The 26,996-nt window shown below is 53.8% G+C and overlaps 1 protein-coding gene across 3 annotated transcripts; it reads right to left on the bottom strand.

Annotated features, from left to right (window-relative positions):
- Positions 1-850: 850 nt before the first annotated feature.
- Necab2 (N-terminal EF-hand calcium binding protein 2) lies at positions 851-26,772 on the bottom strand. Of its 3 annotated transcripts, XM_030243249.1 has the most exons (14): positions 26,227-26,377; positions 23,385-23,409; positions 21,301-21,409; positions 20,353-20,447; positions 19,265-19,290; positions 19,035-19,132; positions 10,794-10,930; positions 8,471-8,589; positions 8,259-8,338; positions 5,847-5,900; positions 5,110-5,222; positions 2,506-2,583; positions 1,660-1,751; positions 851-1,349 (listed from the first exon to the last, which is right to left on the bottom strand). In XM_030243249.1, the coding sequence occupies exons 4-14, from the start codon at positions 20,358-20,360 to the stop codon at positions 1,321-1,323; spliced, it is 834 nt and encodes a 277-aa protein (XP_030099109.1). In that variant the 5' UTR covers positions 20,361-20,447; positions 21,301-21,409; positions 23,385-23,409; positions 26,227-26,377; the 3' UTR covers positions 851-1,320. The 3 variants fall into 3 exon arrangements, with proteins under 3 accessions (XP_030099109.1, XP_017168015.1, NP_473436.1); NM_054095.2 differs by lacking the exon at positions 20,353-20,447 and having other exon boundaries at positions 856-1,349; positions 26,227-26,772; XM_017312526.2 differs by lacking the exons at positions 20,353-20,447; positions 26,227-26,377 and having other exon boundaries at positions 23,169-26,207.
- Between the last annotated feature and the right edge of the window lie 224 nt (positions 26,773-26,996).

The following is a 26,996-nucleotide window of genomic DNA, read 5'->3' as shown; positions in this document are numbered from 1 at the left end:
TGGAGTGGTTTGTGAGTAGCTAGCAGCTGACTGGGGGTGGGGTGGGTGGGATGGGGTGGGACCTGCCAGGGAGCAGGGGACACAAGGTTCCAGGTGTGCAGGGGGAGGGGAGGGAAGAAGGCTTTATGGGTGGTGGATGTTGACAGGGGTAAAAGGCACAGGAGTGGTCCTGCCTCTCCCCAGCAGAGACCAAGCATTACCCTCCTCGCCCCACAATTCTTTCCCAGCTAGAGGGAGATCGGCTGCTTTCCTTGATGGTCACGGCTTCTGTGACAGTCTTTCCTGCCGATTGGGAGAGGAGAAGGGTAGAATGTCCAGGACTGACTTGCCAAACGGCATCGGAAACGTAGGATCTTTTGCAGAGTTCCTGACCGACAGGTAAGTGGTGAAGTGGGTGGTGGTCCCTGTCCCAGCCCCTGGCCCCTGGGAGGCCAATTCAAGTCCTCCTGTGGTAGTGATGACTCAATTTAGGCTGAGGACCCATCGATAGAGGGTGGTCGGCCACCCTCCACAGACTCCCTTTGGTCACATGCAGTTGTGTCTCCCGGTGGCCTGGCTGGAGGCTCTGTCCCTGGCCCTCCTTTACCGGCTTCTGTTGATGCCCTATGCTGTCAACATGTGAATCCCACCTGTCCCATTGCATCCTTCCTGTGAGCTGCTACAGTTTAGGTAGCCCAGGCACCACCCAAACTCACCTGTCAGGATACCGATCTCAAAGCACAGCTCCACTGACCGCTAGAAGCACTGAGGCTGAGGGAGAACTCAGAGCATCCTGGCTCTGTGCTGCCCACGATGGCATGACCAACACCACCCCTCCCCCCCAAGCTGGGAAAGGGACAGAGACACGACACACTGTTCCTAGCCAGACTTTATTTGGTGGCTGTGGGCCTAGCGTGATGCTGGGGACCTGGGCTCTCCCCAAGCCTAGGTTGGGTACTACAGGGTCACAGCTCCTACTAGGTAGCGGGCCATCACAGAGGACGGAAGTAGAGGAACAGGCCTGTCCATCAGAGGTGGGCCCTACTGGGCCTCAGCTATTCAGAGTCAGGGATGCCAGAGGCTGGCTGGGGTGGGAAGCTGTGGATGGAAGGTTGGCCTGGGAAGCCATCCCTACTAACCTTGGCCTCCTCTGCCAGGTTGAGTCAGGTGTGGGGAATACCAGGGGATGGGCCGCCTCTGTGCCACACAGCAGGGGGAAGTTACCAGTCCTTTGATTAGTATATTGAAAAGACAGCAGTTTACCAAAGTCTCTAGAAAAGGGGTGTTGCCCTTTACAAGAAGGGGCAGGGCACGAGAGTAGGGCTTCTTAACAGGGAGGGGTCAGTCTCGGCCAGAGGTGCACCAGGCAGCTGTAAGCAGGAGAGAGAATAGTGGTCAGTGGTTGGGTTTATGGAGATGAAGGCTGGGATGGCTGTGGGCAGAGTACTCCAGGCCAGGCTCTGTGACCCTAGGCTCCTCCCTCAGGCCCCGTAGGGAGGTGTGCGGTGAGCTTTTCGGGTGAGCCCCGATGTATCCCTGTCTACACACCAAGCCTTGGGTCGGGAGCTTGCATCTGGACTGGGATTCCTGATAGGAGCAAGAAGTCCCTGTAGGCCTGGGAAGCCCTTCTCTGAGGTTGGTGTGGCCCCACTCTCATGCGGTTTGTCCCCGGCCCTCTACCTGGCACGGAGATCTGGGAGAGTGCTTCAGGCTGGCTCAGCGTGTCAACCTTGACGTGTCGGAAGGCCTTGCACACAGGGCTCTGCAGGTGCCTGCAAGCCGGGAGCACGGGTTAGTCCAGGAGGTGGGGATGAGGGGAGCTTTAGGTGTGGGCCCAGGTCTAGTCCTGCTCTGTCCTGGAAGAGAGGCTGTGACCTTGTGAGAAGCCTTTGCCTCTAACCTGCCTATGGGAACAGGGTTAGACCTCTAGCCCTGACCTTTCCCATGCTGATCAGCTGCAGCAGCAGGGGACAGCACTGTAGGAGCCTCTATGCTCATTCCTCCCTGAAGTACCTGGGTTCTTAGCCCCAAGGCCCTGAGTATTCACTGCAGGGAAGAACAGGGGCAGAAGTGACACCCTTTGTCTTTGTTGTGTGTTAGGTTGTACATGGGAAACTAGAAACCCCTGCAGTACTGTGGCTCCATCTGGGGAGGTCAGTGGGGTGCCTGGGCTGTGGCGCTCTAAAGCAGCCTTGTGGCCAGGCCCAGGACACTTAGCAGCTTTACGGATAGCAAGGCTCCATGACCCAGTGCCTGATGATGCAGGCAGGGAGGCTGTGGGGAAACTGAGTCAGTCCTTAGAGCAGAGACTTACATATACAGTGCCATATGGAGAGCCTGGGTCAGGGGTCTCAGTATCTCAGAATCTGGCTGCCTCTGTGTGAAAGGCCCAAGCTGACCAGGGAGCTGGGCTCTTCACCGTCCTCCCCACCCTTTTCCTCAGGGTCAAGAAACAGGTGCCTAGAGGCAGTCAGCCCCACCTGCTGGCATGGGGTAGGGACAGGGTAGGGACCCGGCTGCACCAACCTCTTCCACTCCTCCTCTGTCTCCCAGAACTCGTAGATGACGAAGGTTAGGCCATCTGCCATCCTCACTGCGGCAACACTGCGGGGAAGTGACATGCACATGTGTGGCAGGCTGTGACTGCCTATCGCATGTCACAGCCCCCTTAGCCTCTCTTCCCACTGGTCATTCACGGGGCAACGGGAGCTGGAGACATCAGAGACCACCATGACTCCAAGCCTCCGGGAGCATCGGGCCACCTGGCTTGGCACCATGGTCCACAACGAGAGCAGGGTTTTTAAAGATGCGCTTAAAACACCTGGTTTTGAGGGGTGGGGAGATGCTCAGTAGAATGTGAGGATCCATGTGAACAAAACTGGAGATCCTGTCTCGAAAACAATGTTGGGGCCAGGAATATGGCTCAGCCGGTAAAGGAGCTTGAAGCATAGCCCGATAGCCTGAGTTTGATTCCCAGGACCTACATAACGGAGGAGAGAACCAACTCCTGGAGTTTCCTCTGCCCTTTGCGCTGGCTAGGTTGTATGCCAGCCTCACATAAGCCCGAGTCATCTGAAAGGAGGGAGCCTCAAATAAGAAAATGCTTCCAGAAGGCAGTATGCTTGCCTGCAGGGCGTTTTCTTAATCAGTGATTGATGGGGGAGGGCCCATCCCACGGTGGGTGTGTCATCCCCCAGCTGGTGGTCCTGAGTTCTATAAGAAGGCAGGCTGAGCAAGCCCTGGGGGAGCAAGCCAGTAAGCAGCACCCTTCATAGCCTTAACATCAGCGCCTGCCTCCACGTTCCTGCTCCGACTGCCTTTCATGATGAACAGGGATCTGAAGTGCAGGTGAGATAAACTCTTTCCTTCTCAAGTTGCTGTTGGTTATGGGATTTCATCCCAACAGCAGCAACCCTAACTAAGACACACCACACCCTAACTCCTGGTACACAAGCTGGACATTCAGCTCAGGACCCCACCCCAAAAAAAATTGACTTCTGACCTACACACACAGAGGGATGTATACATACAAAATACGTGGGTTTTTAAACCAAAGCACACAGCCTGTGCCTTAGTCTCTTTCCTGCCTTTTGCTCTTAAGACAACCCCAGGAAGCCCAGACCGGAACTGAAAAGATACTGTCCCAGAATCCCAGGCATGTCACTTGAGTGACCCAGGATGTCACTCCATCTCAGAGGGGCTGAAGCAGTGGTGTGACCACGTGGGTTCTGGTGGAGTCCCTGTCCCCACCAGCTCCTCCTGGCCCCTGGATGCCTTTCTTTCTCACATGAGACCGAAGTGCACCCGAGTACCACAAGGAGGGACTCTCTTTAGGGAGAAGGCTGTGAGGGAACCCTACTGCTGCCCCATCATTGGTTTGTTATGTACCAGCCTAGAATCACATGCAGAGCTCGGGGTTCATGAGTGGATGGGGGTGCCAGGCTGCCAGCCTCAGTCTATGCCAGCCCGTGTAGGTGCCTGCTCTGGTCTCTCTCTCTAGGCACAGCAAAGGCTACCATGGACAGTTGGGTTCATAAGAGTGTGGCTCCCACGGGACGATCACTGCCAGCCTGGTGACTGCCTTTGCCCAGCTGATGGTGGCACGGCAGGGCAGGTGTGGGTATGGAGGACACACTAGGAGGAAGCCTTGTGCACTGGTATATCTCAGGGTCCCATCCTTCAAGAAGGACTGGGAGGAGGGGCAACAGTACGAGGAAGGCCCAGGTGAGGAAACAGGGGTGCCTGGGGTACAGGGTGTAGTTCCCCTTCCCTCTCTTCCTTTAAGAACCATCATTGCAGGCTGGCGAGATGGCTCAGTGGTTAAGAGCACTGGCTGCTCTTCTAAAGGTCCTGAGTTCAACTCCCAGCAACCACAAGGTGGCTCACAATCATCTATAATGGGGTCTGATGCCCTCTTCTGGCATGCAAGTGTACATACAGATAGAGTGCTCATATACATTTAAAACAATCTTTATCATTGCCCCCATTGTCAGTCAAACCTCCTGGCCTGAGTGTGTGGCTTCTCCCTATAACCCCGCTATTTCTCGATCAATCTTCACACAGAAGACAGGACGGATCTGGCTCCCAATGACATCATTTCAATGCACAGCCTGTGGCAGCCCTCCTTAGGCTGTTCACCCATTCCTTTGTCCAGTCAAACCACTGTCACCCTTTCTTGATATTGACAGTGTACAGACCCCTCACTGGTGCCCACAGTCCCCTGCTCTGCCTTGCTGAGCTGCCCAGGGTAAAAGGACAGGAGTGGTAATGGCAAGCGACCTACGGTCTAGAAGACACCCCTCCTAGAAGCTGTAGAGAGCTTCTCTCCTTAGTCAAGCGGGTACTGACTTGAGTCAGGCTCTGTGTTATAGTGGGAACCAGAGTGGCCTCAGCCAGGACATCTGTTTACCCTTCCCAACAAACTGCTTGCTGAGGAAGCCCAGGCCTGGGGGTGAACTCACCCACCACCTCCTACAGCTGGCATGGAGCTGAGCCCCACTTTCTAGGCTTTCCTGCCATATTCATCCCCTAGGGAAGGGCTGGCTCTGCCACACATACCCCTGCCTGCCCCCTGCCAGCCAGAGACCTTGGCCTTCTCCCCCACCCCAATGCAGTAAGCGCTTTACTTACTGGAAGCAGTTCCTTTCTTCAGCCGTGCTCCGGAGGTACTGTCTCAGGGAATCCAAGAACTCACTCAGCTGCTCAGGGCACACGGCCATTTCCTGCCGGACCAGCTGCAGGTGCTGTGAGCCACAGTGGACATGAACATGCATGCCAGGGCCTTCCCCAGCCACGTGGGCATCATTTCAACCCTGGCAGCCTATGCCTCGCTTCGGAGGGGTCACAATAAAATAAACCCACTGCACTATTTTTTGTTTGTTTGTTTGTTTTTCAAGACAGGGTTTCTCTGTGTAGCCCTGGCTGTCCTGGAACTCACTTTGTAGACCAGGCTGGTCTTGAACTCAGAAATCCGCCTGCCTCTGCCTCCCGAGTGCTGGGATTAAAGGCGTGCGCCACCACGCCTGGCCCCATCGCATTTTTTAGTCTTAGTTGTGAAAATCAATCAGCTAAAGGTGACAGGTCCAAATGGGTCAAGTCCCTGTGGGGTCCCCACAAAGAGGGCAGTAAGTAAGAAGGCTGCAGGAAGCCCCACCAAGAGGCACAACCATGGACCAATGGGTTGCTTTTCTGGCAAATGCACCGTCTGATGACTGACAGACGTCAGTCTGCTTTTTTATCAGTCTCAGAGCCTCAGCTTACCATGCCTCTTGGGGAGGGGTGGCCAGAGAGGGTGGCCAGAGACATGGAGTCACCACCTCGGAGAGCTAGAGGAACAGGTCAGAGGAGAGGGGTAGAAAGGGTCTCACCATGTTGGTGCCTTCTTCATCCGAGAGGCGCTGTTGCAGGTCAAACGAGAGGGTCTAGAACAAGACAGTGATGTATAGATTGGAGGCCACCTCCAGAAAGGCTCCCAAGACTACAACTCAGGGTATAGGGTACCGAACACCTGGAGAGTTACAGTCCCTGCCCTCGTGTGCCAGGGGTTCTGAGATCTCCCAGGCTGGAAGCAGGGTTCCCAGGGCCAGGCCTAGTGGACAGGCTACTTAGTTCCCAGGTATAGAGAGGTCTCAGAGGGGACCCTAGAACCAGTGAGCCAAGGAAATGGCAGAGGGTTCCTTATGGTCCAGGCCTCTGAAGTACTGGGAGGTTCAGAGACCAAGATGGGTCTAAATAAACTTGGCGAATGTGGCTGGAGCCAGGAAATCTTAGTAACAGGCACCCTGGGGTCCCCCAAATCAGGACAGTGTTTTAACCATGATTTGATAAGAGCCCTAAGACCCCCTAACATGTGTACCTCACCCCTAGCAGCGACCTTGGGTTCCCCATAAACCCATGGTATACACAGGGTGGCCTGCACGCTGCCTCCCCCAAAGGCCAGAACTGAAAAATTTCCACTTACATCCTATTTCCCAGCCTCCCTGGCCAGCTGCTGCCTGATTGTGCTTTGGGAACGCGGAAGCCATGCCAGCTCTGCGGGTCACCAGCACCTGGCGCCCGAGCACACAGTGATATTCAATCATTACATCAGAGCCCAGAACCCCGGGCCCCAAAGGTTCCTCAAGAGGGCTAAGCAGTAGAGTCTGGTCTCTTTGCCAACTGAAAAAATCCGTTCTTCCTTCAGTGTGGGTCTCCCAAGAACCACAGTCCCGGTGCCTGTTTACCCTCCCAACCAGCACGCGTGTAAGCAAGCAAGAGGCACATCCATTGTTTAAAAAAGCAGCCGCAGATGGGCCGATGGTTCTCAAATGATTAAACAAGGGCCTGCTCCCTGAATCGCATCCCCGGCCTTGACTGACTTCTTGTCCACACATCTCAAGAAAGCGCCCAGTGGACAAGATGTGTTTGCAGGTTTAGGTTTGTTTCTATCACTTAACAGGCACTCGGGCGGCTACTGGAAGGCTGGAGCCCCATCAGGGACCCTCTGGCCTCTCCACAGTCAGATGGAGAGAGAGCCCAGCAGCACCCAGGATACGCCCACCGCCCTCCAGGTACAGTTGGAGGCGGTGCTTGGCCACATGGGGGCGGAGCCAAGAGCAGGTTTGAATTGGCCCGTGCTTGTGCTTAGGCCAATCAGAGACCTCGGAGGATCCCGTCCCATCTCCAGGACGCCTAGGTGCTCCTAGTTACCAGCAAGCTTCGTTGTTAGGGCGACCGGGGTGCTAAAAATAAGCTTCAAAGCGCCTCCCTCCTGGGGCCCCCACTGAGTTGTTATGACAACCGGGCACAAGGTCCCCACCGCGCTGCTCTCACCCGGGGCAGGAGGCTTAAAAGAGGTGTGGGAGGGGTGACCCTCGCTTCAGCCACAGCCCTGCAGCTGGCAACACATTTACGGACTGGATTGCCTCTCCTCCCATCAGACCGCCTTTCCACTGAGAAGGCCCATGGTTCCCTCCCATGAGTCGCTCAGAATGAACACCCAAGCCCCACTAAGTACCAGAGCTCATTGCCAAAAGACAAAACAAAACAAACAAAAACAAAACAAACAAACAAACAAACAAACAGAAAAGCTGAAGAATGTTACCTCAATCTCGGGGCTCTGACACACCTGTCGCTGGATGCAGGCAGGTGCGGGGCGGGGGAGTCCTGCGCGCACATGTGTGGTGAACTTGGTAAAGGGTGACTAGCAATGCTAACGGGGCTAATGTTAGATGCTAACGCGGACAGCAGGCTCTAACCTGAGCCACCGGTGCCTTTGGTGAGGAACAACTGCTCTCCTGACTGTCTCCCCTGTCACCAGAGCAGGAGGTTCAGGCTTAAAGAGGGCAAGTCATGGACTCAAAACCAAACAGCAGAAACCCAGCTCTAAGAGAGGCACCCCTGAGCCTACTCATCTGCAAGCCCCTTTGAGAGTACTGTGGGTCACATACTGTCCGCAGAAACGTCTCTATAAGGGCTTGTCTGCTCCATACTCCCACACTATATTAAGTCGTCAGTAGTTTCCAGTTTGGAACCTGCCCTGGACCATCGTCCCTGGTTCCCTCTTGCACCTGCTTTTTGCCTCCGGTCTTGGAGCCACCGTTCTAGGATACATCCATAGCACAGGCCCCCGGGGTTACTCTCTGTGCCTGGGTCACTCTCTGCTGCCTGCCCTCCCACAGACAGTGGCCCCTCTGTGTGCCTCTCTACAGCCCACAACCCACCAGGGTGTCTCAGCTTCCCAGCAAGCTCTAAAGTGGGTAAGGCTGGGAGAAAGGTGAGATGGGGTGGGGCGGGCCTACCTTGCTCTCCAGTCTCCCAATCAGCTCTGCCAACCGGCTTATCTGGCCCTCCAGCCCATCCTCCTTTGGCTCCCCTGTGGCTGAGAAAAAAGAGAGAGACCATGGCGGTGGGCGGGGCCGTCCCGAGGGGGCAGAGCCCCAGCCCCAGTCTAGGCCCCAGGGCAGATTACTCGGATCCCCTTGGAGGGCAGTGCCCACCGGTGCTCTCTCACCCACAGGCAGGCTCTTCATCGGCTCCGGGGCCACAAGCTTGTGGTTGGGGATGTAGGGAGGAGTAGGGCCTCCGTAGCGGCTCTCGTTGACGGCATGGCTGGGTTTGCAGTGGTCCTGTCTGCATTGCACGGAGGAGAAATGGGGTTGATGAGGGCACCTGTGGGACCACAACTACCTCAACTGCCTTCACCGGGCACTTACAAAAGCACTGACCATGTCCTGAAATGTGCCCGGACTGCTCTGTGGGCCCCGAGTCTGCGGGATGGGCAGAGGGGCCTTCATTTTCTCTGAGGAGGAAAAACCATCATGCCAGACTCTAGAGCCCAGGCGCCTGTGCATCACAGGCTCATTTCTATGACGGAGGTAAAGCTGGGCCAGGCGTCTATCTGGCAGACCTCATAGTTCATAGCTTCCGGCCAGAACAGGCTGAGCCCATGCTGAGGAGACACTATGCATCTTCCTCCTTTCCTATCTCTATAGAGGCCACTGTGCTGTGGATGGAAGACCTGGTTTTGTGTCAGTGAGACACCCCCCGCTCCCCCCAAACAAGGCAGCAAGAAAAAAAATGGAGCCTGGCCCGAGCCGGACTCAACCCCTCTTGCCCATGTATCCTTCCTCCATGCACATGACTCAACAGGCATGCTGCACTCCTAGTGCAGTGACTGGCACCCAGCAGGGTCTCCAAAACTGCAGGGTGAGCGGCCAGTTCCATATGCACAAAGGGGGCCTTGCAAAACTAAGACCTACCAGTCAACAGGGTGTGTGGCTGACACCCCCACACCCTGCCTCTGAACTCTTTAGTCCGTTTTTTGAAATCTGTCTCCTGTGACCCCTGAAAACTTAACAAGTCTTTCTCTGCTCAGCTCGCTCAGTGAGACAAGGCTAGTGGAAGCTTTGAGCTGTCAATCACAAAGTCTGTACAAACCAGCAACCAATTCAGTGTCCCTCAGACCATGAAGGGTTGCGTGGGAGGCCCCTCAAGCAGCAGGGTCTGCATAAAAGCTCTTCCTGGAACACAGCACCCTTGGGGGTTGTTCTAGGGCGGTGACACAGGGTAGCCCTGGGAAACTCGGGGCCTGGAGCCAAAAGTGTTGATATGTGGGCCAGCGTGAGATGTCTGTGGGCGTGGAGCTGGTTTCCCATCAAGACACACCACCCACTCCTTCCACTGACACCCCAGGGTTATCTCCTCCCAGTGGGGACAAGCGAGTGGAACCACACAGTGTAGGAAGGCAGTCAGGAAAATTGCCCAAGGCTGCTATCTGTCTGCAGCAGGAGAAAAAGGACGAGTTTGATGAAGATGATAGATAATAATAAATCAATAAAGGGAAAGCTGTCTGTTTTCAGAACGGTGGCTGTTCGACACTGGGGACTCGGGATCGCAAGGCTACCCACATACGCAGAGTCATGAACTGTACTTCCAGGTGCTGAGCGCAAATATATTTGGCAATGTCATTAAGAGCACCCTCACAATCCTACTGGGTGGAGGTCCTCACTGGCCAAATTTCACCCCCTCAAACCCTACCTCCATAGCAAAAAGAACATCCTGGTTACACTGTGACTCTGCCAGGCACACTGGAGTTGGGCTTCCAGGCACCTGCCCACCTGTGTGTGGGTCCCGTTTCTCCTTCACTGCTCTGAACAGACAGGGGTGTGCTCAGCTAGCTATAGGGACGGGAGGGGAAGAGGGCGCTCAAAGTTGAGCAAGCCCTTCTTAGCTAGAAAGACTAAAGTGTCCCCGTCCAGATACCAGGCACACAGCACCCACCGTGTCCATGAGAAACATCTGGGTGCTTGCCAGAGTACCTGGAGGCCAAAAGAACAACACCCTGAACTCCATCCCTCTCCATAGAGTCTCCTTTAGTATTAGTTTGGTCCCGCCCTACCTTCAAGAGTTCCCTCCCCCTCCCCAGATCTCCAGGTAACAAGGGAGCCCTTGGAGACCCACAGGGTTCCTGACAAAAAGACACTTCCCTCAGATACTTCACTTTTGGCATGTGGCCTTGTGTTCCCAACCTGCAGCCAGATCCCACTTCCCAAACTGGTTTCCAGTACGCGGAACTAACCCGGGCGGCTGGGCATTGTTGTGCGAGAACAAGAACTATGGTAAGATCTGCGGGCCTCAGGAGTGCATGTCCCACACCAGCCATTCTCCTAAGCACATCCTGACCCATGTAAGCCTCTTGACTCGGGTGCTAGGTCCCAAGTTTGTCCTCAGATTGCAGTTGGAGAAACTGGGGGAGCACATGAACAGGTACCCAGATCTGAGGGGCACAAAGAGTCAGGCTGCCGTGAGCACCCCAACATGCCCCATGGACACACCGGATCTGGCTGGTCTGTTCTTCGATGGCTTCTACAGCACTTTCCACAGAGCTGAGCAGCGACTGGATCTGATTGGCTGTCTCCTTCAGAAGGAAGCGTGTCACAAACTGGTCCACATTGCTCCCACCTTCATACACCTGGAGGCATCGGGAGAGAACCGGGATGTGAGTGGGCTCAAATGGCTCTCGATTTGCACGGTGGGGCTCTGAACTTTCTCCTGCATCCCGGAAGCTGCAGGGTATACCAAGCAAGGTCCCCACCTCTAGAGGCCAAAGGTGGAACTCTTCGGTTTCATTTGGATCATCTCTGCAAGTCCAGAGAGCAGTGGTACTATCTTACATCTTACCCCTTGGTGACCAGAGAGTATACTGGGCATAAAGACAATAGCACTGTGAGAGCAATAATAATAGTGACACTGGTATTGGCGAACCAATGATGGTGAAGACGGCAATGGAGATGCTGGTGATGGTGATGTGGTGGTGGTGGTGGTGGTGATGATAATGTTGCCAATGGTAAAGATAGCAAAAGAGATGTTGGTGATGACAATTTTGATGGGGGTGGGGGTAGAGGTGATGATGTTAATAAATGGTGATGCCGGCGATGATGATGATGGTAATGACACCATCAATCACGGATGATGGTGTTTTGGTTGCTACAGTAGGCAGAAAGCACCAGGAGAGATGGCCTCTGCTCCCTTCTTTCTTCTACAAGAAAAATTCTTTGTGCCCCCGAGTCTTCATGCTGCCAATCAGACAACTAACTGAAGAGAATTATGTCCGCAAGAGGGCTAAATGGCTCCTCAGGCAATCCCCCAAAGCCTGTGCTCAGGAGTGGGGGACAAAGCAGAGAGGTGGGCAGGTGCACATGGTGAGGAATGAGCTCTGGAGAGAGGATGACAAGGGGTTCTCCTGCAGGCTCTGGCATTTGGTGCATGGCCGAGCCTCTCCTGGCAAGACTGGCACTGACATCCCTTGCTGTGATTCCTGCCTCTGCAGAAGGTTGCAGAGGTGGGAGAAGCTTGACCTCTTAGCGTCAATGGAGTGCGGAGGTAACCAGCACTGGGGAGAGGTGCTGGGACTCAGTGGCGGAGACTTCCCCCTCTGGAGCCGCCCCTCCCTCTGCACGCTGGAACGCTGCCCAGTCCCTGGCAAAGCAAGGCTCCCAAGGAAAGCAAATTAAACTATCCATCACTCTGACTGGGAATTAATTAGCAATAATTACACATTGGGCAACATGCAGGGAGACAGAGAGCCTGAGGAACAAGGCGTGGGGGCACAGTGAGGGTACACAAAGGTGGACATTCTGTCCCGAGGCTTGGCTCCGGGCCACTGTGGGTACAGTGGAGAAGACATCCTAGCCCGAAGTACAAGCACCTTCTAGCTGTCTTTCTAAGAATCTGGCTACCCATGGCCTAGAGAGCAATGGACTCCTGATGAGCATGGTGACAGAACATAGCCAAAACCACCATCACCACCATCACCACCACCACCACCACCACCACCTCCACCACCACCACCACCACCACCAAAACCCTAAACCCACAGGAGAAAGGCAGGCTCTGGGCAGGACAGGAGTAGGAAGTATGTTCCCAACAAACCGCCGAGGGCCTGACAAGGCAGTCGCTAAATGCAATAAATGTGAATTCCAAACACAGGCCACCTTTTGGGGGCATTACCCTTTTCTCCTCCACCAAGAATTGAGAGAGAGCAGCTCCTCAGTGGGATGATCCGGAGGGCTGTTCTGCATGCCCCGTGGCAAAGCCATTTGCAGGAGCCACCCAGAGCCTTGTAGGACACTCAGATTTGCCAGATGGCTCTACAGACAGCCATTGACTCTCCCCTAACGGGCATGCTTAAGCCACAGGGAAACATCCCCTAAGAGGGGAGCTATAGGTGAGCCGTGGCTTCAGAGGCGAAGAAGGAAACCTGTTAGCCACTAACAGTTCACTTAGATTTATTTATTTATTACATGTGTGCACGTGTGTGCGTGTGCGTGTGTGTGTGTGTGTGTGTGCGTGCGCGCTTGTGCCATGATGCATGTATGGTGGTCAGAGGACACCCTGTGGGTCTCTCCCTTCACCACGCGGGTCCTGGGGATTGAACTCAGATCGGATCCTTAGGTTTGGCTGTAAGCTTCTTGACCGGCAGAGCCATCTCAATGGCCAGATTAAATCAATAAACTGCTGAGATTCTATCTTCCCATCTCAGAATTCCCAAGGTGAACAGGACGTGTTTTAATGGCCTAAGAACAGGAGTAAGGATGTTTCCAGAGATGTTTCTTGTGTGTGTGTGTGTGTGTGTGTGTGTGTGTGTATGCGTGCTTGTGTGTCTGTGTTTTGAGACAGGGTCTCACTGTGCAGCCCAGGCTAACCTACTCTTGCTATGCAAACCATGCTGGCCATGAACTCACAAAGATCCACCTGCCTCTGCCGCCCAAAGTGTATGTCACCACGCCCGGCTTCAGAAGCCACTAAATAAAATAAAAATGAAGATTTTTTTTTTTAATCTTCTAAGTCATAATCAATGAAGCAGAGCAGAAAGTCAAAAGGAAGAGCGTGAAAGAGGTGAAGAAAGACCGGAGCTGAGGAAGAACAAGAGCCATCAGCCGAGACGGAACATTCATTACGAAGAAAGGCATCCGCAGTCCCCCGGGTGCAGGCACCATTCTGGAGCTGATTAAACAAGAGGCAGCCGGGGCGCGCCCCATCAGAGCAGCAAAGGCTTTGCAGAGAGAAGTGGGAGCAGAAGGTTCTGCAATCACCCTCAATCAGGCAGACAGGGCCAGCTGCAATACTGCCAGGACGACAGAGCTTAAATGAGAAAACACGGCAAGAGATAAGGAGGCTGAGGACTCCGTGTGCGGCCAGGCTGTTATTACATCCTTTGGGGCTGGAGCGGGGGCCGTCATGAGCCTCGCTAACCTTGGGGACAGGGACCCAGCTGTCACATAAAGTGGGCCAGCTGAGTATCAAGAGGTTTCAACTCTTCATATTCTTTTCTTTTCTCTCTCTCTCTCTCTCTTTTTTTTTTTTTTTTTTTTGAGTCTGTGTCTCTGGCTGGCATGAAACTCCTAACAATCCTCCTGCCTCAGCCTGGGGAGTAGCTAGAAATGGCACATTTGTATCACTACATCCGACTTGTTTGTATTCTTTTTAAGATGTATTTTTACGTGTCTGCAGGTGCCCTTAGGAAGCCAAAAGAGGAAGCAGGAGTTCAAAGGGGTTGTGAGCAGGGAACTGAACTCGGGACCTCTGGAAGAACAGCAAGAACACCTGTCACCTGCTTGAGTTCCTGTCCTGACTTCCTTCAGTGATGAACAGTGATGTGGAAATGTAAGCCAAATAAACCCTTTCCTCCCCAACGTGCCTTAGGTCGTGGTGTTTCACCATAGCAACAGAAACCCTGACTGAGACACACCAATAATCCCGGTACCCGGGAGCAAAGGCAGGTGGATCTCTGCGAGTTCAAGGCCATCTAGGGGTTTGTGATAAGACCCTGCCTGAAAAGAAAAATAAAAAGATAAATAAATCGACACTCTTAAAAATTACGGGGGACGGGGTGGTGGTGGCGAGATGTCTCAGTGGGTAAGAGCACTGACTGCTCTTCTGAAGGTCCTGAGTTCAAATCCCAGCAACCACATGGTAGCTCAAAACCACCTGTAATGAGATCTGATGCCCTCTTTTGATGCGTCTGAAGACAGCTACAGTGTACTTGTGTATAATAATAAATAAATCTTTGGGCTGGAGCAAGCACGGACTGAGCGAGCGGTGTTGACTAGAGCTGACCAAAGTGAGTGGGGCCCACCAGAGAGAGCAGAGGTCCTAAAAATTCAATTCCCGACAACCACATGAAGGCTCACAACCATCTGTACAGCTACAGTGTACTCATATACATAAAATAAAATAAATAAATCCTTTTAAAAAATTACAGAGAAAGTGTTAAAAATATTTGGTACAAGGAAGCAAATAAAACATTGGGTCTGGAGAGATGGCTCAGTGGTTAAGGTCATTATCTGCTCTTCAGACAACTCAGGTGTGATTCCTAGCGCCTACAGGGTGCTTCACAACCCACTGTAGCTCTGGTTTCAGGGGACCTGACACCCTCTTCTGGTCTTTGAGAACACTTAAAGTCTTAAAGTAAAAAGAAAGAAAGAAAGAAAGAAAGAAAGAAAGAAAGAAAGAAAGAAAAAACCACACATTAAAAAGTTTCCAGTAAAGCAGGGCAGTGGTGGCGCACACCTTTAATCCCAGCACTTGGGAGGCAGAGGCAGGTGGATTTCTGAGTTCGAGGCCAGCCTGGTCCACAGAGTGAGTTCCAGGTCAGCCAGGGCTACACAGAGAAACCCTGTCTCGGAAAAAAAAAAAAAAAGTTTCCAGTATCATCCACCAAAACCTACTTCGTCCTCGAGGTTCTGGGTGAATTGTGACCAAACCTGGCACTTCATAGTTTGTATTCTGAACTTTGCTTTACTGAATACCTATGATTTCGTATAATAAAAGAAAACACAATAAAAGTCTAAGTGCATCAAACAAAATAGATGAAAATATTCAGAGAAAAACAATAATTAAATGACGAGATACTATTTAGTGTGAAAAGTTAGCATTCCACTGTTCCAGGAGGAAGATGCATTAGGAAATCATAAACAGGGAAAAGGGCCAGCAAGCTGGCTCAGCAGGCAAAGGTGCTTGCAGCCAATTCTGACACCCTGAATTCAATGCCTAGGACCCATGGTTGTGGAAAGAGAGAAGCAACACACACACACACACGAACACACACACGAACACACACACGTTCACATAAGCATGAATGCATGCATGTGCACACATACTTGGACATGGTCACACACACACACACACACACACACACACACACAGGGATAGTGTTTTGACTTCTCTAAAGCCAGCTGCAACATCACAGAGATGTCATTCTAATGTGCAGAAGAGACTAGCTTTGTCTTTTTTAGAGAGTAGGTTTCAGCTGTATGCATTTCCCAACAGAAACTCAACGTCTATTTTCAGGTCTGGTCTCCCATAGTCTCCAAATGTCCCTCTTAGGCTCCTGTGAGAAAGTGTCAGGTGGCCAAAAGATGGGTCCACACAAGACAGGATGGGTGAGGAAGCTTACTGGTCACCCGTCTTTATCACTATACAGTGAAGGCAAGAGATGGGTCAGAAAATGCTGGGGACAAAGACACTGCATGGTGGCATCTGTGGTGGCTGCGAACATACCAAAGGTCAATGGTTTGTATTTCAAAATTTCAAATTTACCAAAGCACTCCATTCACATGAAGGAAAAAAGACCAGTCATGACCATGAACCCAAGCCAACGGAGGACAGGAATTATAAGACGAAGCATGGATAAATTAAAAAAAACCATAACACATATTAAATAAGTGTATGAGGCTGGTATGAGAAACAGCTAATCAAAATAGACAAAACTGTTAAAAATAGTTGAAAGTGTCAGATGCTCACATTCCAGGACTGAAGAAGCTGAGGCAGAAGGATGGTAAGTTAGGGGCCAGCCTGGTCTACACAGTAAGATCCCGGGCCAACAAACAACACGAAAGAAAAGAAGGAAGGGCCAGGCGTGATAGCAAGAGCCTTTGATCTCAGCACTCAAGAGTTAGAAGCAGGTGGATCTCTGAGTTTGAGGCCAGCCTGGTCTACAAAGAGAGTTCTTTGTTTTTTTAATAGGAAAAGAAAACCCCACTTCTATATGTACCAGGGACAGTGAATCATGCAGAAGATGTCCAGCCATACGACCTGCTCCCCAGGCCGTTGTCCCACCCAACTCCCAACGCAGAGAGAAGGCACTCTGGGGGTGACAGAGCCGAGTGCTGGATGATGAAGGATGACGCTCTGATGCGAGTGCATTGCGGAGCGTGGACTGTTCAATATGAGGGAATCTAAAAATAGAATCCACCCATCGATGGCTGAGGCCAAGTCATCAGACCACGAAAAAAAAAACCCCACAGGCATCTGAGCAGATTCCTCACCATCACCCAAGACAGAACAAAGAGGAAGAAAACAACATTCCCCCCCCCCCCTTGTACAGGCTGAACTGAAGAGGGTTCTAAAATAAGAGCTGGCATTAATATTGCAATTAGTGGAAAGATGCTGGAGAGATGTACTTGAAAGGCCGGGGCCTGGCGTCATTGTAGTGCGTTAGTTTCTGGGGAATATGCCACATGCACCACAGGCATCGGAGGAGCCAAGGCTAGCCCCCACACAGGAGGCTAACCCAGCTAACCATGACCGAGGCTACTACAACAGAAATCAAGGTAACAGAATTCAGTAACCAGCAGAGACCGGAAGGTGCCTTAGTTAGGGTGTCTCTGGCTATGCAGAAACCCTGTGACCAAAAGCAACTTGGGGAAGAAAGGGTTTCTTTCAGCTTACACTCCCACATTACTGGCCACTGACAGAAGACAGGGCAGAAATCCAAGGCAGGAGCTGACACAGCGGCCATGGAGAAATGCCACTTACTGGCTTGCACCCCAAGCCAGTTTTCTTACAGCATCTAAGGCTACCAGCCCAGGGATCGCACCCCACAAAGTGAGCTGGGCTTTCTCCTATCCACCATCAATCAAGAAAGCACCACAGGCCAATCTGTTGGGGGAAATCTTCTCAACTGAGATCAACTCGGATGACCCTCGCTTATGTCAAGTCGACATAAAAACTTGTCAGCGTACAAAGAAAGCATCAAAGATTAGCATCAGGCTGCCTTTCTACAAACAGGCCAGCTAGGAGAAACCTGAGAAGGAGAAAAATACTCAGTGACAGTTGTCAGGCCCTGCAAGGGTATTCCCGAGTCACCCAGGACCACGGTGACCACCTGAGGTCACCTGAGGCCACCCAAGGCCACATGTGCAAGGTCCTAGTGGCACCACAGCTAAGGCTGCGCAGATCCTCCTGGGAGTTCAGCTCCTCTCCCTCATGGAGGGTGAGGTTCTGATCCTGAGAGCCATGATCAAAGAGTAGGTGGAACACTGTAATGAGGGCCCAGTGCCTCTTTACAAGCCTTACAGCAACAGAGCAACTCCTAGGTGGGAGGGAGAGGCCAAGGAGCTCTTGCTACAAAATCCATCTTCCCCTCCCCTCCATGTCGCAGCCAGCCACAACTGAGCAGGCTGACACCCTTCCCTGGAACACCCTGCTAATGTTTAAGCCACCACGGACACTGGGGCTGTCAGCAAAATTGCCACGATGACAGTCTTCAAGAGGAGCTCTTGTAGGGTCTTAAAATAATTGCAAACAGCAAGCACAATGCCAGAATGTCAGTGTGTGTGTGTGTGTGTGTATGTGTCTATGCATGTGTGTCTGTGTCTGTGTGTATGTGTCTCTGTGTGTGTCTGTGTCTGTATGTGTCTGTGTTTGTGTGTGTATCTGTGTGTCTGTGTGTGTATGTATCTCTGTGTGTGTGTATGTGTCTCTGTGTGTCTGTGTGGGTATCTGTGTGTTTGTGTGTGTATCTGTGTGTGTGTGTCTGTGTGTGAATGTGCCTGTGTGTGTTTGTGTGTCTATGTATCTCTGTGTGTGTGTATGTGTCTGTGTGTGTGTTTTTGTCTGTGTGTGTCTTTGTGTGTGTAGGGGGGGTTCAGACTCAGCAATGTTTGTGTACATGGCAAGAAGGAGCCCTCCGGCCAGCTGTGGCAGGGCATGGCACAGGCCACGTGTGAGAAGCCGAGGGAGCTGGTATTGACCTATGCAGTCCTGCACTCAGCAGCTCAGAGGACCCACTTCCTTCAGTTCCTTCAAGGCCTGGAATATGGATGCTCTGGCTTCACAGACAATGAAAGTAAGACTACAGTCCTTCAACCTGGTCCCTGACCAGACCAGCTAAGTATTCTACTGCATATGGGTCAGCTGCTTAGGAGACATCTTTGCACTCCTGAGTCAAGTTCAGATAGATAAACCTGCAGTCCCTGCTTTCAGATCCCTAGGTCTACACTGTACCTTAAGCAGCCAACCCCTTGGGGACTCCTGCTTCACAAGACTTCCACTCCAGGACCACCCTTGACCCTGGGAAAGGCCCTCACACTCTGATGCACAGCCTACAGGACAGGGCTCGCCACCAAGGTGCTCCTCTAAGTACGTGGCTTATCTCCGCTCTTCAGTGAGTCCTCGGTCAAACATTTGCCGCCACAAATCCAGACACCCTTGGACAGCAATGATCTGAAAGATCTAGAATAAACTAGCACTCAGATCTTAGTTTCCCGAAGGCACTACCCACAACCACTGACCTTCTTAGTGTAGCCCATGGCCTTCAGGACTGAGTGGTTCAAAGTCTCCAGGGAGGCCAGGACATCTTCATAGTCTCCCATGTGCTCCACAAAGTAGTCTGGGGCAGGAGATTGCAAAGGTCAGGGGTCACAGAGGACTCCACCCCTCTCCCTAGGGCCCTCCCACCAGGCCCCAACCTAGGCCCATACTGCTCTGCCCTCCTCTGATTGCCGTTGATTCAGGTACCTACCACACAGTTCCTTGGTGTCCACGTGGCTATAAAGGGAGAGAAGGAGGGAGGGAATAAAGGAGAGAGAGAGAAAGAAAGAGGGAGAGGGAGTTAGCAGTCCTTAAATTGCTTGTTTCTGACCCTCTGTGCAGTCCTTAAAGTGCTTGCTGCCTTCCCCCCATCCTAGACACTGACGTGAGCCCCACTTTCTAGAAGGTAGAAGAAGATGCAGGGTAAGCCACCTGCCTGCCTCCTGTTCTGCTTTTTTTTCCTTATTTGGAGACAAAGTTATATTATGTAATCCAGGCTGACCTAGAACTCTCATGATCCTCCTGCCTCAGTGTCTTGAGTGTTGTGGTCACAGACTTATGCCACCATATCTGGTGGTGTGTTTCTCTCTCTCTCTCTGAGTTCGTGGGCCATATTATGAGTGGATGGAACTAGTCAGGGGCTGAGCCTAGGAGAGGGGAAAGGGCCGCAGGGTGGGCTGTGACTATCGCAGCTTGTCAAAACAATAACCCTTCCCCTCCTGGGACTCTTGGAGCCCTGGGTCAGCCTCCATCATAGCCCTGAACTTCACTCCTTAGACCAAAGCAGAGAAGGGGTTGGTCCTTGCTGGGGGTTGGGGGAGGTGTATAAAGGCATCAACACCAGATGCTGCAGCAGAGGGACCAGGCAGGGTCTGGGTGGGGTCTGATGGCTCCTTTCTGGGCTTAGCCTCTCCTCTGGCCCAGGGCTAGCTTTGGTAGATCCTATGTTCAACAGCATATGTCTGGGTAAAAGTTTTCTGTAGACTCCAAGGCCGGTGGCAGTGACTGCCTTGGAATTCCTCAGACAGCCCGGAATGTTGCTTCTGATGAGTGAGTTGTCTGGGTAAGAAAGGCTTAGCAACTCAAGGGGCTGATGAACATTCGCAGTTTCTACTTCGGGGAATATTGGAGGCAAGAATCCAGAATGTTTTCAGAATTGTGACCTCCCCTAAAGTAAGTCTCCTACTCCGTCCTCCAGGACAGCCTCTGTTTTTTGTTTTTGTTTTTGTTTTTTTAGACAGGGTTTCTCTGTGTCCTGCAACTCACTCAGTCTGGCCTTGAACTCAGCGATGCACCTACCTCTGCATCCCAAGAATGTGTGACTCAGTGTGTTCCCAGGAGGCTGCAGAGAAGCTGAGACCTCATGCGTCCTGGAGACAGTGTCCCCTGATCTACTGTGAGAACCAAAGTCACTCCTACATGGTGGCATGCCCAGAAAATCATACCCTGTCAGGTCTCCAGCCTCAGCTCTGTGCTACCGCTTTCTATACAAACAGCAAACTGGCCTGGTAGCAACCGTGTACCCACACCACCACTAGTCTCTGGGCCCCCCAAGTGATCCAACCTGCCCTAGCACCCTAGAAACATTAGTCCTCAGCACCTTAGTGGGGCAGAGGAAGGTGACCAGGTGGCTGTTGCCCACCTAGACTGAATTCAGGAGCATCAGATAAAGGACAGTGCACACTCATGCTGGCTTTGGAGGCCAGGTACCCTGTGAGACTGCTACGGGGTCCAAGTCATGAGTGAATTGTAGAAAACAACTCAATTGGCTTCAAAGCCAGAAGTGAGGTTCAGGATAGAGTTGGGATTCATATGCATTACAGGGGGTGGTTTGGGATGGTGGTTCACAGGAACAGGATCTTAGAATGTAGATCCTGGGGTAGTTCTGGGATTAGAACAGAACGGAGAGAGAGCAGGCAGGGTCATGGCCAAGTTCCATCAGTCCTGTGTATACTACAGCAGGCCCAGGGTCTCTTACCCCTTGGTAGCACATAGGACAAACTCTGTGGCAGTCACACACACACACACACACACACAGAGAGAGAGAGAGAGAGAGAGAGAGAGAGAGAGAGAGCGAGAGCGTGCTTGGCACACAGCTTGGCAGTGAGAGCCAAACAGGTCTGATGTTTGGATTACTGGGTCAGGGGAGTTCCAGACCTCTTGCCCTTAAACAGGACCTTGGCATTGTGGAGATGGGAGGAGCCTATACATCCCCCCCCACAGTGCCCCATGGTAGCCCGGGCTCACTTGGTGTTGTCTGAATCGATGGTATGGAAGAGGCCCTCCAGCTCCTTCTCATTAAGGACGCCATCTGCGAAGAAGAGTTGAAACTCCTCCAGGGACAGCTTCCCATCATCTGCAATGGGCAGGCAAGGAAGCAAGTGGCTGTTTGTCTCCGAGAGAAGAGCACACAGTGGTAGCCCACAGCCTATCCCCACTACTACTGACTCAGCTGACAAACTCCCTGTGATCAGCCTGAGGCCTCCCGACAGGTAATCCCAAACCATCGGAGGCAATGGAAGCTGGTTTCTGGGGAGCAAACACCTTCGTGCCCTCTACCAGGCAATCACCCCTTCTGCTCTTCCCTCAGTCATCTGACACAGACACTATTTAAGTAACATGCTTAACCTGACACCACTAGCCTATAGGGATCACGTTCAACCCCGGCCCCACGTCCCAGGCTCTGGGATAGTCTGAGGATAGTCCCTCTATTGCATCCTTCCTCAAGGCAACAACAGTTTGAACTCAGACCTTCAACCTAACCTAGAGCAGGACTTTGTGCCACACGGTAGGTGCTAGCACAGTCCCCCACCCTTTGGGTGGCTCTATCTTTCGTGAAGTAGCTGGGCTGCATGGAAAAGCTGAGGCCAATGCTAGGCTCAACACATGTGTGCTGTAATTGATTAGTCATGTCTGTCCCGGGCACAGCATGGGGTGTGCCAACACCAGGTCCAGTTTCCCTCTTGACTGCTTCCACCTGCTTCTCATGGGTGGTACCTCAGTGTCCTCCGTACCCAGAGAGAACAGGAAGCTGGAAGACAGGGCTTGCAGATTCTCTGATCACAAGCCTGCTGACATTTACCTTGGGTGCTAGCCACAGGCCTAATGAGCACAGATGAGCTATTAAGAGGAAAAAATATCCTCCACTTGGCCTCTGGTCCAATTAAGAGATGACAAGTTATCCTGTAGCTTCATCACTTCTGCCAATAACCCAAGCAGGGCTGTTTGCAGGTGGTGCTACTAATGAGCAGGAGCCCGGCCTGCCGCAGTGACCTTTCAAATAGCAAGAGCCTGTGAGTCTCACATCCCGGGAAGGAGAGACTGACTGATCCTCACCCTTCTGCTAAACGTCTATGCCCGTCTTCCAGCGATACCCAGGGGTGCCAGTCAGGACTCTCATACTAGCCTTCCCTCGGGCTATCTCGTGCCCACCACGTCCAAGCTAGTCTTTATCGTGAGAGCCTCCCAGAGACACACAGCCTTGTTCTTATGTTGGAAGGCATCCTGAATACATTGGCACAGGCCCTCCTTTGCTTTGGGCATAGTGCCCTCACCGAGAACACAAGTCCAAACACCCAACCTGCGGGAGTGGAGGGGGTCAGGAGGGTGCAGTCTAAGGCTCACTGCAAGCTGAAGTTGACACTCCTGTGACCTGTGTTGGGGGCGGGGCCAGGCCTCTTTCCCTGGGTAGTGCGGGCTCTGCACAGTGCTACCACATCTTCCGTACTGTTTGATTTCCCTACATCCCTGTGTTGTGTGTGGGATCTGCAGGTGATCCTTCACTGCCAGGCCTGGGAAGATGCGTATCACCTGGGACAGGCCCAATGAGGGCAACACTCCTCTGCAATGATCCTAACCCAGGCCTGCTCTTCTGCCTTTTCATAACCCAAAGGGCTCCACCCCACCCCACAACCACATGGGACGGTTAACAACAGCTCCTAGGAAGGACATAGGAACTGGACAAAACTGGAGCCACCTTGAATTGAAGGCCACTTGGGAAGGGCCTCAGGGCAGGTGACAGGTACAGGCCTCGTCAGTACTTCCTTCCTGGATGAACATGCTACCCTCTGGTTCTCTTTTGAAATGTCGTAGGTCACTCACATACATCTCTTTACCTTGCCCCAAAGCTCAGAGCAACACAGGACAGCTGTTACCACTTCAGCTTACAGAAGGGGAAACTGAGGCCCAGAACAGCGGCAGGACTTGACCTCTGGATCTTCTTGTGCTCTTCATCTTCAGGACCATAGTCGTCCCTGTCCCCACCCCTAGCTCTTTCCCATGAAGCATCAGGACAGGGAGTGTGGGCAGCGGAGCACCTGGAAGGAACTCACCATTTTTATCGGCGCGGCGGAAAATCTGGAGAGAGGAGGGCTGGAGTCAGTCCTGAGATGAGCCTGGGCAGGTGCCCTGAGCAGCCTCGTGACCCAGCTGAGATCCCTCTCCCAGGAGCAGCTTGGAAGCCCAAACTTCCCCGGGAGACCTCGAGGCTGGGACCCAGCGTGGAGAGACTGCAGCAGGCAGAGGCCCTCCCCAGCCTTCACAAGCTATCAATCCCTCTTCCCACTGCGCTGCCAGCCTGCCCACGGCTGCTGACAGACACACACATTCGTGCTACACACTCACGCACACCCACACGCATCTCTGCAGGTGTGCGCACACTCATCCCCCTAGACTCTCCCATCACTGAGCACACAGCTGCACCCAGCCATGCTCAGAGAGGCCCACGAGAGCTCCACGCCTTCCTACTGTTTTTTCAGGACCCACCTCCCCTTGCTCTGGCTTGCCTGGGTTCCTTCTGAAGGTGGTGATCTTGAAACCTGGTGACAAGATCAGCCCACAAGAAGTATGGCGTCATGTATGGGATGGGGAGAGAGGGCAGGCAGGGATGTTCTGGTTGCAACTAGCAGAGACGGGATTGGGGAGCAGTCCTAACCTGGGACCCACACTTTGAGACAAAGTCACTTCCTGCTCTGCTGACATTTAAATCCCTTAAGGTCAGTTGATGGTGGGTGCTGGGTGCCCAGGGCCAAGAGGCTGTTCTAATAATTGCAGGGCACTTCCAAAAGCTGCTCTGTCCAGGCCATACCCCAGGTAGGTGGACCAGCAGCTCCTGACTGACCAAGGTGTCTGCTAAGACCTCCCCAACTCGTAGAAAAGGGAATTGATGTCTAACCCTGAACCCACTGAATCAGTATTGTCTTTTAACCAATTCTGTGTGGTGTTGATGTCCCAGTATCGTAAGGTCTGAGACAGTTCAGGGCCCTGGAGGAATTGGTTCCCTTATCCAGAAGGAGAAGTCAGCCTATGGCATGCCCAGGCCCTCCAACTCCCTTCGTTTTCCTAGACTCAGGGAGGTCTGTCAGGGATCTGCTAAGCCAGACAAGACGTGCCACTCCTCAAGTCTCCGTGAGTCAAAAGACAGATGGCTCTGCTTACCTGCAGCCCACAGAAACAGGGCAAGGGAGCTGTGCGCTCTCTGGGTACCCCTTGGCCCTCAAGAAACCAAGGTGTCGAAATGACTAGGTTGATGTGGCCCCATATGACATCAGGTAAATTGGCTCCCGGAGCCAGCATGAGTGACACTTTCCTTCTACTCTGTATCCCACCTCACAGGGGAGGAAAGAGGCTCAGACAGCACACAGCGCCAAGTGTCGAGGGCAAGGGGCTGAACAGGGCTTCCCTGAAAGAGGGCAAGTAGCCACCTCTACTCTGGACTCTGGATCCTCCTGCCCTGTGTGTGCACATCTCTGTGTGTGCACATCTGTGTGTACAGGCATCTCTTGCTTGTTCCCAGAGGCACTAGAACACCCATTTCCAAAGCCCTCCTGCTCAGACACACCCACAGGTTCTGAGATCTAGCAAGGGAAGCCAAGTGGGGAATAGGGTTTCCAGTCCCCTGACACTTGTAGGGGTATGTGGCACCCACTGGCATGCGTGGGCGCGCGCGTGCGTGTGCACACACACACACACACACACACACACACATGAACTCATGAACACACTCAAAAATACCCCGATTCTCTCAGAACCCCATAACATGTACAGGCACCCCCCCCAGGACCAGTCCCATCCCCCAGAAGCCCCTCCACGGACCACCAACTCTTTCCTGCCTATATGCCACCCCACTCTGCAGGGCTGGGGTGGGGAGAGCGGTGTGGTGCATGAGGCACGAGGTGGGATGAGGAGTGAGTCTGGGGTCCAAGAGTGAGGACAGGAAGACAGTGAAGGAGGACAGTTGCTCAGGGTGGAGCTGGGGGGGGGGGTGAGGACGCCTAGGTCCAGGCAATGATTCTGATTCTATGGAAAGAGAGGAGCTGGGGAAGGGGCTTCACTCGCAAAGCGGCACAGCACGGGGGCTCATCTACATCCGCAGAGAAGAGAACAGTGGTGGTTCCGGGCTGTGTGTGGGGAAGTGCAGGGAAGAATCCAGGATAGAGAGGAGGGGGCTAGCAGTGCCCAGTTCTTGTCCCTATCGTAGGGACTCAAGTGATGGTTTGGTTAGGACCTGAAGAGGGGAATAGCGGCCAGACTTACAGCAGTTCTCGGGGACTGGGCTATCGGATGCGGGGATGCGGGAATGTGAAGGAGGAGATGTAGAGGGTCGTGCGGTTCCAGTGGGGACCGGTGCCCCAGCCACGATGGAAGGGGAGTAGCGTGGGTCCGTGCTATGTAATTAGTGGAAGCGGGAACGTGGAGGGGGGCGACTGAGGAGAGGGTCCTCGGTGGGTGCGGACCCAAGCCTCAGCCGCGATGGGGTGGTGGGAGGGCTCGCTCTGGAGATCCCCACGCGGAGGAGGGTCCCAGGCTATGAGATATGGGGATGCAAGGAAGCGGAAGAAGAGGATGGAAGTGAGGGTAATACGGTCCGGGTGGAGTTGGGGTCTTGGACGGGGGTGTCCCTGCGGGAAGAAGAGGTCCCAGCTATGGGATGTGGAGATGAGATAAAGTGGAGGGAGGAATGGAGAGGATCTTGAGGTCTGGGTTGGGGGACAGGCGTCTCAGCGGCAGTGAGAGTTGGGGCTTGCGCTCGGGGTCCCCGCGCCAAGGAGGGTCTCAGCAATAGGATGCGGGGATGCGGGAACAGGCAGGGAGCGAATGGTGGAGAGGGTCCTTAGGTCCCGGGTGTGGACTGGCACCCAGCCGCGCTGGGCGGAGGGTCCCGCGCGTACTCACGTCCAGGATGACGGCTGTGCCCCCTCGCGATGCGGCGGGCCCGGGGCCGGGGTCCGCGGAGGGGATGTCGGGGACGAGCGGTGCACGGGGTTCCCCCATCCTGGCGCCCACCCAGCGCAGCAGCCCGCCCAGCGCGCGGCCCTGCGGCGGCGGCTCCCGGAGCAGCCTGTGCGCGCCGGCCCTGCACAGGCGCGCCGCCCGCTCGCACATCTCGCCCGCCGACCCCCGCCCGGCCGCGCCCCCGCGCGCCCCCTGCCCGCGCCCGCCCGCCCGCGCACGCCGCTCCCGCCGCCGGCCCCGCGGCCCGGACACCGCGGGGACCGCCAGTGCCGGGGGTGGGGGGGCTACCCGGACCCCGAGCCACGTGCTCCGCGCCCGCCACCCCCACCCCGCCGGCCAAGAGCGGAGGCAGGGGACTGCCCGCGGGGACGCGGGGCCCAGCGACCGGACCCTGGCACGGCCCCCGAGGGGGATGGCTTCGTTCACGCAGAACTTAGGGCGGGTGTGGAGGAGGGTGGGGGCCCCGGGATTGTGCCCCCGTCCCCGCCAGGGTCTCGCTGACCCCCGGTCCCCTCCCCCCTTGGTACTGGTGTCCGGTGAGCCCCGAGCGCCCTCTGCCGGATGATTCTCCCCGAGTCCCTTCCTCCCCTCCTCCACCCGCGGGCGCTAGTTGCCCAGAAGGTAGAGCAAGACGCAGACTTGTGCAAGTGACTCAGACTCAAGACACCTGAATAGGGGTCCCGGGACTGGACACCAGCCTGCTCAAAGGC

This window comes from Mus musculus, chromosome 8 (genome assembly GCF_000001635.26).
Source record: "Mus musculus strain C57BL/6J chromosome 8, GRCm38.p6 C57BL/6J".
In the NCBI taxonomy this organism is placed as follows: domain Eukaryota; kingdom Metazoa; phylum Chordata; class Mammalia; order Rodentia; family Muridae; genus Mus; species Mus musculus.
The sequence above is the reverse complement of the archived record's forward strand: the minus strand, read 5'-3'. Positions and strand labels throughout refer to the sequence as shown.

Bases quoted from the DNA above. Each gene is read 5' to 3' on its own strand.
- Necab2 (NM_054095.2), bottom strand. From the start codon at position 26,436: ATGTGCGAGCGGGCGGCGCGCCTGTGCAGGGCCGGCGCGCACAGGCTG. The intron at 19,133-19,264 runs GTAGGTACCTGA...CTCCTGCCCCAG, and splicing joins GGACACCAAGGAACTGTGTG to ACTACTTTGTGGAGCACATG. The intron at 5,223-5,846 runs GTGAGACCCTTT...TGTGGCTCACAG, and splicing joins ATGAAGAAGGCACCAACATG to CACCTGCAGCTGGTCCGGCA.